Source organism: Myxocyprinus asiaticus, chromosome 34 (genome assembly GCF_019703515.2).
Source record: "Myxocyprinus asiaticus isolate MX2 ecotype Aquarium Trade chromosome 34, UBuf_Myxa_2, whole genome shotgun sequence".
In the NCBI taxonomy this organism is placed as follows: Eukaryota; Metazoa; Chordata; class Actinopteri; order Cypriniformes; family Catostomidae; genus Myxocyprinus; species Myxocyprinus asiaticus.
This window is the reverse complement of record NC_059377.1, coordinates 29,906,033-29,918,869: the sequence shown is the minus strand read 5'-3', so window position 1 is coordinate 29,918,869 and position 12,837 is coordinate 29,906,033. Positions and strand designations below refer to the sequence as shown.

The 12,837-nt window shown below is 37.1% G+C and overlaps 1 protein-coding gene across 2 annotated transcripts; it reads left to right on the top strand.

The window, feature by feature from the left end:
* The first annotated feature begins 80 nt into the window (after positions 1 to 80).
* Positions 81 to 3,573, top strand: LOC127425520 (uncharacterized). Of its 2 annotated transcripts, none has more exons than XM_051671607.1 (2): positions 81 to 1,310; positions 2,218 to 3,573. In XM_051671607.1, the coding sequence occupies exon 2, from the start codon at positions 2,246 to 2,248 to the stop codon at positions 3,236 to 3,238; it is 993 nt and encodes a 330-aa protein (XP_051527567.1). In that variant the 5' UTR covers positions 81 to 1,310; positions 2,218 to 2,245; the 3' UTR covers positions 3,239 to 3,573. The 2 variants fall into 2 exon arrangements, with proteins under 2 accessions (XP_051527567.1, XP_051527566.1); XM_051671606.1 differs by lacking the exon at positions 81 to 1,310 and adding an exon at positions 1,331 to 1,465.
* The last annotated feature ends 9,264 nt before the right edge of the window (positions 3,574 to 12,837 follow it).

Here is a 12,837-nt window from a genome sequence, read left to right as displayed (position 1 = left end):
ACATGGCCACTGATTTTTGGCTGTAATTGTCAGGAGAATACTGAGATATGTTAAATGCCGGCTCTCAAAAGCTACTGCAGGATTCTGGCTTCATTTGTAACATGCAATTTCATGAAAGCTCAGTTCTTGCAACATCTTGAGCCTCAATATCACGCATTCTGCTATAACAGATGATCTCTAAAAACACGCTCTATTGAAGATAATTTACCTTGTCGAACTAGAAAACTAATTCCATGGTGGCTGCCAAGCCTTGTATCCTGTGTATGTGGAAAAGTAGAGGCTTTTGACAGGAGTGCCAGGGGTGAGTTCTTTTGGACTCTGTCACAGCTCAAACTGCTGGGAGTGGAGAAATGCAACTGAACTGAGGGAAATGGGTCATAACTGCAGACTGCTCACATTCAAGCAGCTGCTTCTGTTTTCTGGCACTGCAAATTATCATGGGTATGCTTTACCCTGTCTGGCAACATAATCTCAATTCCAACCTGTAGTGTTTTACCAGTAACACATTTTAGAACTGATACAGCAAATTTTAACTTGTTTTACAAGGCTACTTTTTCAAGCATCTCTTGCTCTCATCTTCATCCTCGCTCATTCCCTGAATTGTTTGCTTGATGTAGATGATTTTTTCCATGTGACGAAGCTGCGGGCAGGCTTTTTATTTGATGTATTTTTCATGTGTTAAGGCTATTATTGAGAGATGGAAGGGGGAGAGACTATAGACAGCCTGAAGGTGCAACACTTGAATGGGGATGTTGTTAGAGCCAGGGGTTGGTGGGGGAGGATAAGAGGAGAGTTCTCTTCTGTTGCTAACAATTGCTTGTCATGGGATAGGGAGGTAATGTACTTACTGGGTCTGATGTGCAAGCACCAAAAGTCACACTCTGCCTCATGATATACCATCAGAAAAACAAAAACTGCAGCGCCATTATGGGAAATAAAGCTGGTGGGGAAATGGTTCTCAAATGTCCTTAACTCTTATATGATGATGGGTGTTATGCTTTTATTGTCACAGCATACCATAACACCAATATAATCTCAGTCTTTCCTTATTTTAGTGCAAAGATATACATGGCCAAGTAGACTATTTTCCACTCATTTCACCAGTTTCAAGTTATGTGGTCCCTTCCCAATTTAGGAAGTGAGTCATGGTAGGCCAGCGGTCCGTTGAGTTACACGGGAAAAGAGAGCGGATGGGCGGGAGGAAGAGGAGGGGAGGATTCAGATTAACATCGCCAGAGAGGGTCGCTCGGAGGAGGGTAAACCAGGGAGGACACTGTATCTTATTCGCGGACGAAAAAGGACAACAACCCGTAAGACAATGCCCTCTAATTGTTGCTTTTCTAATGTTATTGTCAATCAGCGGTTTATGTAACTGCTAAATAAAACTGAAGCGAGGTTTACTCTCTCTGTGGATGCGCGGTGTGTCGCTGCGTTTTCGGCCGAGTGTGAGGAGCCAAGAGATGGGGTGAGACAGCTGTAACGGCGCTCTTATGTAACCCAGCCTATATTTATGCGGATTTTACACTTAAAGTTTTGTTTATTTTGTCTGTTTGCTTGTTAGGAAGCTGGTCGAGCATCTAGTTCAAACAAATGCGTTTTTGGTGGCTTAACGTTAATTTAATTCCTTCATGCATCGAGTTTATTTAATTTGATGTATTAACGGCGCGCTTCTGAGCAATTTCTAAACAATATAAACATTTCGAAATGCACTGTTCAGGTTAACCAAAAATCCTGCTCGTGTTCTTGTGGCGAAATTTGGACTACTTGCACATTTTATGTCCTCAATCATTTGTAGGCGATTATTATTTCTGCCTGAGGCGCGCAACCCGGAATCGCTGGTTGCTGTTCTTCAGCACCACATGGCCGCGCAACGCCTGTCACGCCGAGTGATTGACAGGCCCCCGAAGTTATTACGTGGACTATATCTGTGAGAGAGGACATTTGAATATTTCATGTCACCGAAATGGAGAACATGTCGTGGAATTGCGCCACTGAATATTTCATGTATTATTTCAACCATTATTAGCGAGGGATTTTAGGCGTAGATATTATTTACTGTGTTAGAGGCCTTTCAACACTTTCCTGTTTTGTCAGAAACTATATTCACTGCCAAAATATAACAATATGATGTATAATTTTTTTGCCTTGGATACTATAAAGACCTTTTGGTCAGCTGACTAACTTAATTCTCATATCTCTTGTCTCTCTTTTCCTAAGAGCGAGTGAATCTCAAACAAAACTGAAAATGCTTCAGCAAGATCAGGCCATGAACCCTGTCTTTGGAGGTCAGGGGCTGGTAGGGCCACCGGCAACACTGCGTATCCATTCCAACAGTCAGAAGAGATGCGAGAAGGATGGTAACTTTAACTTCCTGGGCCAAAATGATGATGCCAGTATGGGAGATGAAAACCGCAACCAGGTGCGTCCAAGAGCTTTGGGCCCACTAGGTCGTGATTCATCCATTTCTTCCAGCCACTATGGGTCTGGGCCTCTCTCCCCTCTGTCCCGTCTGCCTTGCTGGAGCCCACTGGAGCCTCTGCCTGAGATAGAAAGTGGAGATGATATGGGCGGCAGAGTGCCCCCGGATGGCGCAGAGGAAGGTAAGGTGGATGAAGAGATAAGGAAAGTGACAGATGATGAAAAGGAGCAGGCTTTGGGGGAGAGTGAGAAAGCAGAGGAACTACTGGATGAGGAGGAAGATGGAGTGATAGACTGGGTGGATAGCAATGAAGAGTTTGAATTTAGCTACAGATCTGAAAGCTCTTCCCCATTCAGCACAGAGAGTGGTGACATAGAGGGTGCAGGAGCCCACAATTCCATCTGGGATCAAATCTGCCGTGGACATGCAATGACAGACAATGGGAACACAACTGCAGACCAACTGAAAAATCAGAACCGTAGTGGAGGTAAGAAGGCAGAGCGGTGCCAAGAGAGTCTGGTGGGTATTGATGCAGTTGAAGATGGCTCATCAGAATCAGATACTCTCCCCTGTACTGAGCTGCCAGACCATATGGAGGCTGTTTGGACGCTGCAGGATCGGGAGACGTTTAAGGCACAGGAGATGGAGAAGCATCACGTCCAACTGACCATGTACCGCCGCCTGGCCCTCATCCGCTGGGTTCGCACCTTACAAAACCGTGTCCAGGAGCAACAGAATCGCCTCCAGTCCAGCTTCGACATCATTCTTACACACAGGAAAGAGCTCCTGCGCATGGGTGCTGCCACTGCAACCCAATAACAGAGGAAAAGTCATGAGACCAGCGGATCACAGAAGCGAATGACTAATTGCGGTGTCATGTGGAAAGTAATCTTAGCATCTCTTTTATTCTTTTGAATCATATTGCCTCCTTGGTCTCTGAACTTCTGATGCCCCAATGTTCCACAATGTTTTATCACTGTCATAAATATGGTTAAGCATCCTCCAAAACATCCACCTTGGTCAACGATGTTTCCAGACTTTTCCAGACCTGATGTGTTTAAATAATTACATAACATACAGTGTATATTTCATATGTTCAAAATATATATATACACAAATTAAATATAAAAAAATAAAATATATTTAACAATTGAGTTCTGTGTACTTTTTGAAATGTGTGATACACTATATAAAATATTTTGTCAAATAAAATGTACAAAATAAACTGGTTTTATTCAAATGAAAGATATATTTTAACATGACTGAATCAACCTGACCACATTGTCTGACATCAATGAAAGTACACTGAAAAAAGTGGTGACCTGCAATTGTTACATTAAAGAGCAAATTCTACTTGATCTAACCCTTAAAATTAGTTCTGTTGAGTAAGCTTATGTGTTGAGGTTGATTCACCGATGTTAAATAATATTTTTGACTTGAATTAAACCAGTTCATTTAGATGTTACCACATGAAGCACATCTTTTACATTGAAAAATATATATATTTTGTGGTGAAGTAAATATAGCAAAAAAGATTAACTACTTTCTACAAAAAATAAGTTAAAGCGTGAACTTGAAAATATTAAGTAAATTCTACATTTGTACTTGCATTCAAGCATATAAAAATGATTGCTCTAGCTTAATATTATAATTATTGTTTATCTTTACAATGTGTCTTCATATTTCAATCCAAAAGTAGAAAACCTTGTCATATTTATTTGCTAATTTGAGTAAATTTCACAGGTAAATGAAATAAGTAAATTTTACTTAACTTTTCAAAGCTGTTGTTCTTAGCATGCACTGGGACTGAATAATTAATGAGCACAATGGTTTGCAAGTTTATTTACACCGTTTTTATTGTTATTTTGTCATGTTTGGTAACTTCTTGTTTTGTGATTAAACTTGTTTATGAGGAAAGTTCAAAATGTGAAATGTTCATATAAAATATTCATTTAAATCTTACTAAGTTTATATCCCATGTACATCAGATTTGTAAGTAAAAGTTACGGAAATGTTTAAGTTAGATGTACTCATTTTAATCAATATTATGTTGTGAAGTTAAGTCGATTTTACTTAATTTCATGCCATTAAAATGTACTTAGAAAAACTGTGTGCAAAAACTTGCAAAATAAAAAAGTTAAGTAAATCTTGTCTTTTTTTTTTTTTCAGCGTGAGTTAAAAAATGTTTCCGTGTTCAGTGTAAAAAAAAATTGTCAGGTAACCTTAAATGTGCATCAAGTGGAAATATCTAAATTAACTGATTTCATTCAAGTCAAAAATGATATTTAATCTGACTAAATCAACTTTACTAATTAGTTTACAAAGTAAACGAAAGTAATTTTGATGGGGTATATCAAGCAGAAATTCTTGAGGTAACATTGTAGGTTACTACTTTTTCAGTGTAAAGGTCAGATCAGGTAGAAAGAGCTCCTTTAAGGTGATAATGGCACATGTTTATGGAGTTATATGAGTGCCATAATTCTGACTGACGGGCTGGCCATAGGGAGAACCGGGACTTTTCCCAGCCGGCCGCGAATCAGGGCCGAATGGCTGAACACCCCCCATTCATTGACTTAACTGTTTTTATTTAACCTTAATGAAATATATTTTTTAGTCTGAACATTGCCAATAGGCTTACTGTCTAGCTCTCTTAGTTTGGTCTATATTAGTATTTGGTTCTCTTGGCTAGTATTTGGTTATCTAGGTTACCAAGTTACACGTATGTAGCTACTAGCTTGGCCATGTTAGCTACCACTTTTATCTGAAATTATATTAACATAATCTCTCCCACGTGTAAAACTATTTCATAAAATGTAATATTGTAGTTTTGGGGGAACTTAATTTGGCTTCTGTCTATCCCAGAGGATATTCTGAGAGATCAGTTTATTAAAATAAATTTGACCAGATTACATGGATCTGCAACAACTGAATCTTCTTCTTTTTGTTATTATTACATGAAATATTATTTTCTTAATAAACATGTTATTTTGTCCACCTTCTTTAGTGTGTCCGCTCCCATTTTTCATCAGCCTTGTGTATTATGAATAATATAAATATTGCCTAAATTAACATTTCTATTCTTGATAATTAATTAGAAAAGCTGTAAGAAGAAACGGAAATAAAGGAAAAGAGACTAATTATGTCTCCTGTCATAGTTTGGGGTAAATTAAATGTAAGGTATATTGAACATTAATTGTTTGAGTCCGCAAAAAGTGAAAAAAAAAATAGAAAGAACTCCTTAGCATTGCATGATCCCAGGCTACTATATTTTGAAAAACTTACATACAGTAAATGAAGCCTTACAGTATTCCTGGTATGTCTATAATCCACTGGGAAAATATCTTTTGTAATGGTAACTGCATACAATTGTGCCTGTTGGCTCTTCTGCAATATTTACACTGAGATATTAATAGTTGCTGTAGCTACCTCAACTGTCCAATCACATAGCGCTTGTAAGCAGGTCCTAATAGCCAGTCCTGATGTAGCAGACGGGACTTGTCGGCAGAGGTGCAAAAACCATATATGCAAGGTATGCAATGCATAGGGGCGCCATGTAAAGGGGGGGGGCGGTGTTTGAAAACTAACGCTTATAATGGACAACACCCCATCAGCCCCCCCCCCCTCCCCCCACTAGCTCAACAGATACTGTATATGGGGCGCAGAACTTAGTTACACATACACGCTCAGAAATGGGTCTGCGTCCCTGCTTGTCGAAATACGGTTGGAAAAGCAAACGCAGAGTGAATACGAGGAGAGAGAGCGAGTGAGTTCTTGCACACGCAAAACATTTATCCATCTTTGCAAGAAGATACATTGCTTTACAAAACCGAGTTCAAGCGCGTGCAAAATAAGTTTTTGTGTGCTCAAAATATAATCTTGCGTGTGCATAACTTTTTTGTGCACTCAAAATATCTTGCCACACAAAATTATTTTTTAGGCACAAAATATCAACTTGTGCGTTAAAAATATCTTGCGCGCACAGAATTTTGGCACATATGTAACTCCATACACACCATGAAAAGCAGTGAAAGATCAAAACGCACATCTTAGCCAGTGTGGAAAAATAAACTGAAACAAGTTTTTGACATCTTATATAAGAGCATTTGGCAATTCTTGTACTGCAAGGCATTTGTTATTTCAACATAAGACAAGGTTTTTTGCTTGAACTTTAGTGACAGTGTTCTCTTTAAGAACCACACAATGTTCAATTGTTTCCTCTTATCACACGGAAAAGTGTTGGGTGAGAGTTTTAAACCAAAGTGGCCTGCATCAATCTAAATTGCATGGGCTCTACATCTTGTTGCCCCGGGCTGAGAGCGTCTGGCCTTTCTGTGTGCCTGAGTGTTTACGAAGATACCAGCGTTTGTCCTATAATCCACAGTCAAAGCAGTGCTGCAGGGTGAGAGTTGCACTGGTTCGTGTCCCTGAGGGATTTGGACAGTGCGCGCCTCGGGGCACCTGGTCCAACCCGGCCCGGTGAGCAGCCTGCAGGTCCAGTCAGGATCAGCAGCCAAAACCCCGGGGCGAAATGAGGGATAATCCCGTCGGTTTCTCACCAAATGCGGGGAGTTATATGCGACTAACCTTTTGCGCTTATCACACCCTTGCTCAAATGTACTGAGGAATTAACATGTTTAGTGATTTGGTGTTTCTTCTTTGGCTCAATATCACACTACCAAAAGTGCGAGCTGAGAGAATTACACGTCTTTGAAAGCGTTTTTGTCTTGGAGCACCAGTGTTCTGCAAGAATAAGCTAGTAAAATGCTCAAGAAAACATGTTTGCTACAAGGGATAACATTTCTCATTTTACAAATAGCTAGGCTAGCATAAGCTAATTTGAGTAAATATGTGGCACACTGGATGAACTAAAGGAGTATTCCGGGTTCAATACAAGTTAAGCTCAATCGACAGCACGTGTGGCATAATGTTGATTACCGCAAAAAAATAATTTTGATTTGTCCCTCCTTATTTAAAAAAAAAAAGCAAAAATCAAGGTTACAGTGAGGCACTTACAATGGAAATGAATGGGGCCAATTTTTGGATGGTTTAAAGGCAGAAATATGGAGCTTAATATATTATGAAAGCGCTTACATTAAATCTTCTTTTAAAACTCATTTATTATTTGAGCTGTAAAGTTGTTAAAATCGTCATTTTATACAGTCATTGGGTTTTAGGGTTTATTGACATTACATTGTCGGAACGAAATTTACACAGAAAAGGTCAGTGATTTTATCACACTAAAAACATGTTACCGTGCATATTGTTTATGTCTTGTGGCTATACTTTTGAAACAGCGAGTATTTTAATGTTTACGGATTGGCCACCATTCACTTTCATTGTAAGTGCTTCACTGGAACCCAGATTTTTGCCTTTATATATATATATATATATATATATATATATATATATATATATATATATATAAAAGTATATATATATATATATATATATATATATATATATATATATATATAATAAAAGTATATATATATATATATATATATATATATATATATATATATATATATAATAAAAAAAGTATATATATATATATATATATATATATAATAAAAAGTATATATATATATATATAATAAAAAAGTATATATATATATATATATATAAAATATATATATATATATATATATATATAATAAAAAAGTATATATATATATATATATATATATATATATATATATATATATATATATATAAAGTATATATATATATATATATATATATATATAATAAAAAAGTATATATATATATATAATATAAAAGTATATATATATATATATATATATATAATAAAAAGTATATATATATATATATATATATATATATATATATATAATAAAAAAGTATATATATATATATATATATAATAAAAAAAGTATATATATATATAATTTGATTTTTTTTTTTTTTTTTTTTTTTTTTTTTTGTAGTAATCAATATTCTGCTACACATGCTGTCGATTGAGCTTAACTTTTATTAAACCGGAATATTCCTTTAGTGAAGGTCATTTTAAGAGTTTGAAAGATAACTTTATTTGATTAATTACCAATTTCAAGGAAACTCTCCGATCCATTTAAAAGAAATTGCCTTTTTTTTGTGCCTCTGTTTTATTCCTGTATGTCTGCTCTTGAGTTATCTGTGAGGACAAAGTGGGGTGAGTTGTTGATAGTTCAGCAGTGTTTTTTGACAAACTCTGTGTGCCGTCACCCAGAAAAACATCCAAAAAATAAGTCAAAAGCCACACTGTTTAATGTAGGCAGTGGGACAAACAGCTGAGTGAGAAGGTCCCGCTGGGCGCGAATAACGGCACCGCGTGAGAACGTCTCTACACCCGAGGAGATGAAGTAAAAAACGGGTGTGCTACAGGATGAAACGATGTGTTTCTCCTGGTGCGGAGCTACTGATTTTGTGCTTAAAAAAGAGGGGAGATACGATGCACGAAGTTATGTTAGTTATGTTATAGAAATTACCGCAATTGGGGTTACAGACACAGCTGTCAAGACGGCAAGCACAAGACTGTGTTAAATACGCATCACATTTCGACATAAATGATCTAACTTTTAAAGAATAGTCCGAGTTCTTTGTAAAGTGATATCCAGTTTTATATCTTCATTGCCCTAACGCCCTAAAACGACAGTAAAAAACATTTTAGACCATTTTACAGCTCAAATAATACACAAGTTTTAACCGAAGAATTAATCTGTACTTTTATAAAAATTTTAGTTTCGCATCTGCCTTTAAATTCTCCAAAAATGTGCCCCATTCACCTCCATTGTAAGTGCCCCAATAACCTCAATTTTTATTTTTTATTTTTTATTATTATTATAATTATTATTATTATTTTTAATTTACAAAGTCGCATTTACAAAGTAGGCTATAATTATTTGATGTTACATATTTCACAATATTTCCCAAAATATTAATAGCCCATTTTGTGGAAACATTTAGCAGCAAACTTTCTCTCGCACTGTGTAGAAGTAGCTATTTTAACACCACAACACTAAAGGCTTTTTGCAGAGGTTTACATGCCACAATTCCAGGTTAAAATTGTATTCAGAAATAAATTCCCTCAGGGAAACTATTCAAGGTGTCACTGCTTTAAAGGAATAGTTCACACAAAAATGAAAATTGTCCCATCATTTACTCATTTAACATAATTCTCCTTCCTGCCCAGCAGGTAGCGATATGCACAAAGAATGTGAATCGCCAAAAATAAAAGAAGAATGTGAAAGTGAAAGTGGAGATTTATGGTAAAAAATGATATAAATGTTGATCTGTTTCTTACCCACACCTATCATGTCACTTCTGAAGATATGGATTTAACCACTGGAGTCGTATGGATTACTTTTATTCTGCCTTTATATGATTTTTGGAGCTTAAAATTTCTGGCCACCATTCATTTGCATTGTATGGACTTACAGAGCTGCGATATTCTTCTAAAAATCTTCGTTTGTGTTAAGCAGAAGAAAAAAAGTCATATACATCTGTGATGGCACGAGGGCGAGTACATTATGAGAGAATTTTCATTTTTAGGTGAACTATCCCTTTAATATGCCAAGGTAAAACTGAACTAGCCTCCGCACTTGTTGAATGCATTAAACACTATTTAACACTAGGGGGCATTAACAGTTATATTCAGGTGAATGTTGGTAACCATGTCCATTCTCATGTCTGCCCTCAAAGCCTTGAGATTTGTACCTCTCTCTTCATCCTTCCCTCTTCATGATGCAGTGTGACAGTGAAGTAGCCCCTAGCACTCCACTGGCATGGAAACAATCAGCTTGGACAGAGAAGGGGTGGCAGGGAGTCAGGGGAATGCTGAGAGCCTTGGGGTCCATGCATGAGAAAGACATGTCTGGGGACTAAGGATGGATGGATGGATGGATAGCTATACAATATTTGTTTTGCCACAAACTAGCACTAAAAATGAAACTGATGTTATTAAGAATGGATGAGTCCCAAATTTATTCAAGATTAAGGTAACTGAATCAAGATTTTGGTTCTGTTTGAAGAATTTATGGATTGAAGAGAAATAAAGGTTTTGAGCCTGGTCCACTGTTGGTTGAAGTGGGATCAGCTGCCTCGTCTGCTTTAACCAGCCAATAAATATGAAAACAGCGGGTTTAAACTTTAAGTCGTTTGCTGCTTGAAAGGATTATACCCTCTATGGAGTCCCATGTAAATCTCGCAACCTCATAATGGCCAATGTTTTCCCATAAAAATGTGTTGAACAAAGGCGCTTGAATGGGGGCTCTTTCACGCATAAGGGGTTTTTCACAGGACTTCATAGAAGACGGGTCGACCACACCACGCCCCGCGATAATCTTTCTGCCGGTGAAAGCGCGTCTCAGAGCGGCAGGTGCGTGTGCCAGGCACCGGGGTCACAGGGCCGATAGTGGTGGGGGAGCTCGCAATGTCAAATCCTCCCAGCTGCCGAAAGAATTTTTTCAGAGGCTGTCACTTTCATTTAGCTTGCTCTTTTTCACCCCTTCAGATGAAGTGGTCCCTCTCGTGCCCAAGTCCCATCGACGCCCTCTGCCACTTAACAAAAGCAAAGCAAAGCGTCGCTAAACGACTACAGGCCGGAACAATGCATCCAACCCGTCTCTCTCTCAGCAGCGTGAAATTGCAGATTAAACCGAAAAAGCGATGCCGGTGACACTGGCGTAGCGTTCTTCCAATAATGCAAATGTGGAAATTGCAATGTCGAACACACTCTTAATGCTGGCGAAATGTCCCTTATAAAACCTTTATTCAGTATTAAAGTTTTGTGAAGATAAAGTAAGAAGAAACATGAATGTATGACAGTAACACATTGTGTGATCACTCATCCCCCCCCCCCTCCCCTAACACACAATGCATTTTGAACCATGTATCACACTGAAGATTGCAACCTCCAGATTTATCATTCCCTGATTTAAGCGGGGCCCACACAAAACCTATGAATACTATTAATTTGGTCTGCCCCCAGTATGCACCACCTATATCCTTAATCTGAGATCAAAACATGTCCCACTCTTAACAAAGTACCCCTGGGCTACAAGTCCATAATCCCCAAACTCAGACTAGTCCCTATGGAGCCATGGCAGAAACAACATGTCTCTGAATGCTCAGTGCTGCTCTTTCTCTGCAGATTCTCTATGGCAGAAGAAATGATGTAAAATTAGGACAATAGAGTGAATAAATCATAATTGTATCTGGATGAAACAGTGACTGTGCTTTCTCTTAACAGTACTTTGAAAACCAGTATGACAGTGTATGTTGTTAAAAGGATAGTTCACCCAAAAATGAAAATTCCATCATCCTTTTCAAACACTTTGTATGACATTGTTCTTCCAAAGAACACAAAAGGAGACATTTAGCAGAATGCCCAAGCTTTTCTTTTGCATATAATGAAAGTGGATGGAGACCAAGGACAGTGGTTGCATGAATAATAGCAACTTTCCACTAAATTTTGTGTTCCACAGAAGAAAGAGAGTCATTTGGAAGAAAGAAAGAGTTTACAGCAACCAGTGTTGGGAGTAATCTGATTACAAAGTAAATATCTATTGGAATCTAATTACTTTTTTAAGTAAAAAAGTACACATTACATTTTAGATTTTTGTAAACAGATTTCAGTTACTACATTTAAATTAAGACAATTATTTTAAATACATTAATGTGTTTACAGATATTTCTAAACTAATATTATTTATGTAAAATACATTTAAAATATGAAATCAAATGTTTAGAAAGTATTACGTCTGTTTGCATTTCTGTGACAGCTGAAGGGTGTGCAACAATGAACAGGGGGGAAATATAGACATTATTTTGAACTCGCTGAGTGGAAAAAATCAAAAACATTTAATTGAAATGTGTTTTAGGAAGCAAATTAAAAAATTATAAATGTGATTACTTTTCCATTTAAGTAATCAGTAATGTTTAAAAAAATATACAATTTAAGAGAGGTAATAAGTATTTTGTAGTGGATTACTTTTTCTTGAGTAATTTAGCCAACACTGTCAATGACATGAGGTTGAGTGACAGAATTTTAATTTTTGGGTGAAATTTCACTTATTCCCTTTTTTTCCCCCTTACAATATTCCCTTTATTTTCAGTCCTTTGGTTAATTAATATTTTACAATCTAATGATTGGAAACAAGAATTTTCTACACTACAGTTAATAAGTTCTGTATAGAAATGAAACCTCATTCCTTCCAACACCACCATCCAGACTTAATATATTCCAAAGTTGGAATAAACCATAAACAGCCAGGGGTCCCAATTACAGCTTATATATTTGCACCAGTGCAGTGTTTCTCACAATTGCTGAGAGGGCACAATTGTGAGAGCAGCCATGAAGGGAAATGAGCCAACAACAACCAGACACAAACCAGATGCAGGCATGAACCAGGCTGATG

Excerpts from the sequence above, each read along its gene's own strand:
- LOC127425520 (XM_051671606.1), top strand. The coding sequence starts at position 1,413 with ATGCGCGGTGTGTCGCTGCGTTTTCGGCCGAGTGTGAGGAGCCAAGAG. Across the intron at positions 1,466-2,217 it reads GTGAGGAGCCAAGAGATGGG|AGCGAGTGAATCTCAAACAA; the intron begins GTGAGACAGCTG and ends TCTTTTCCTAAG.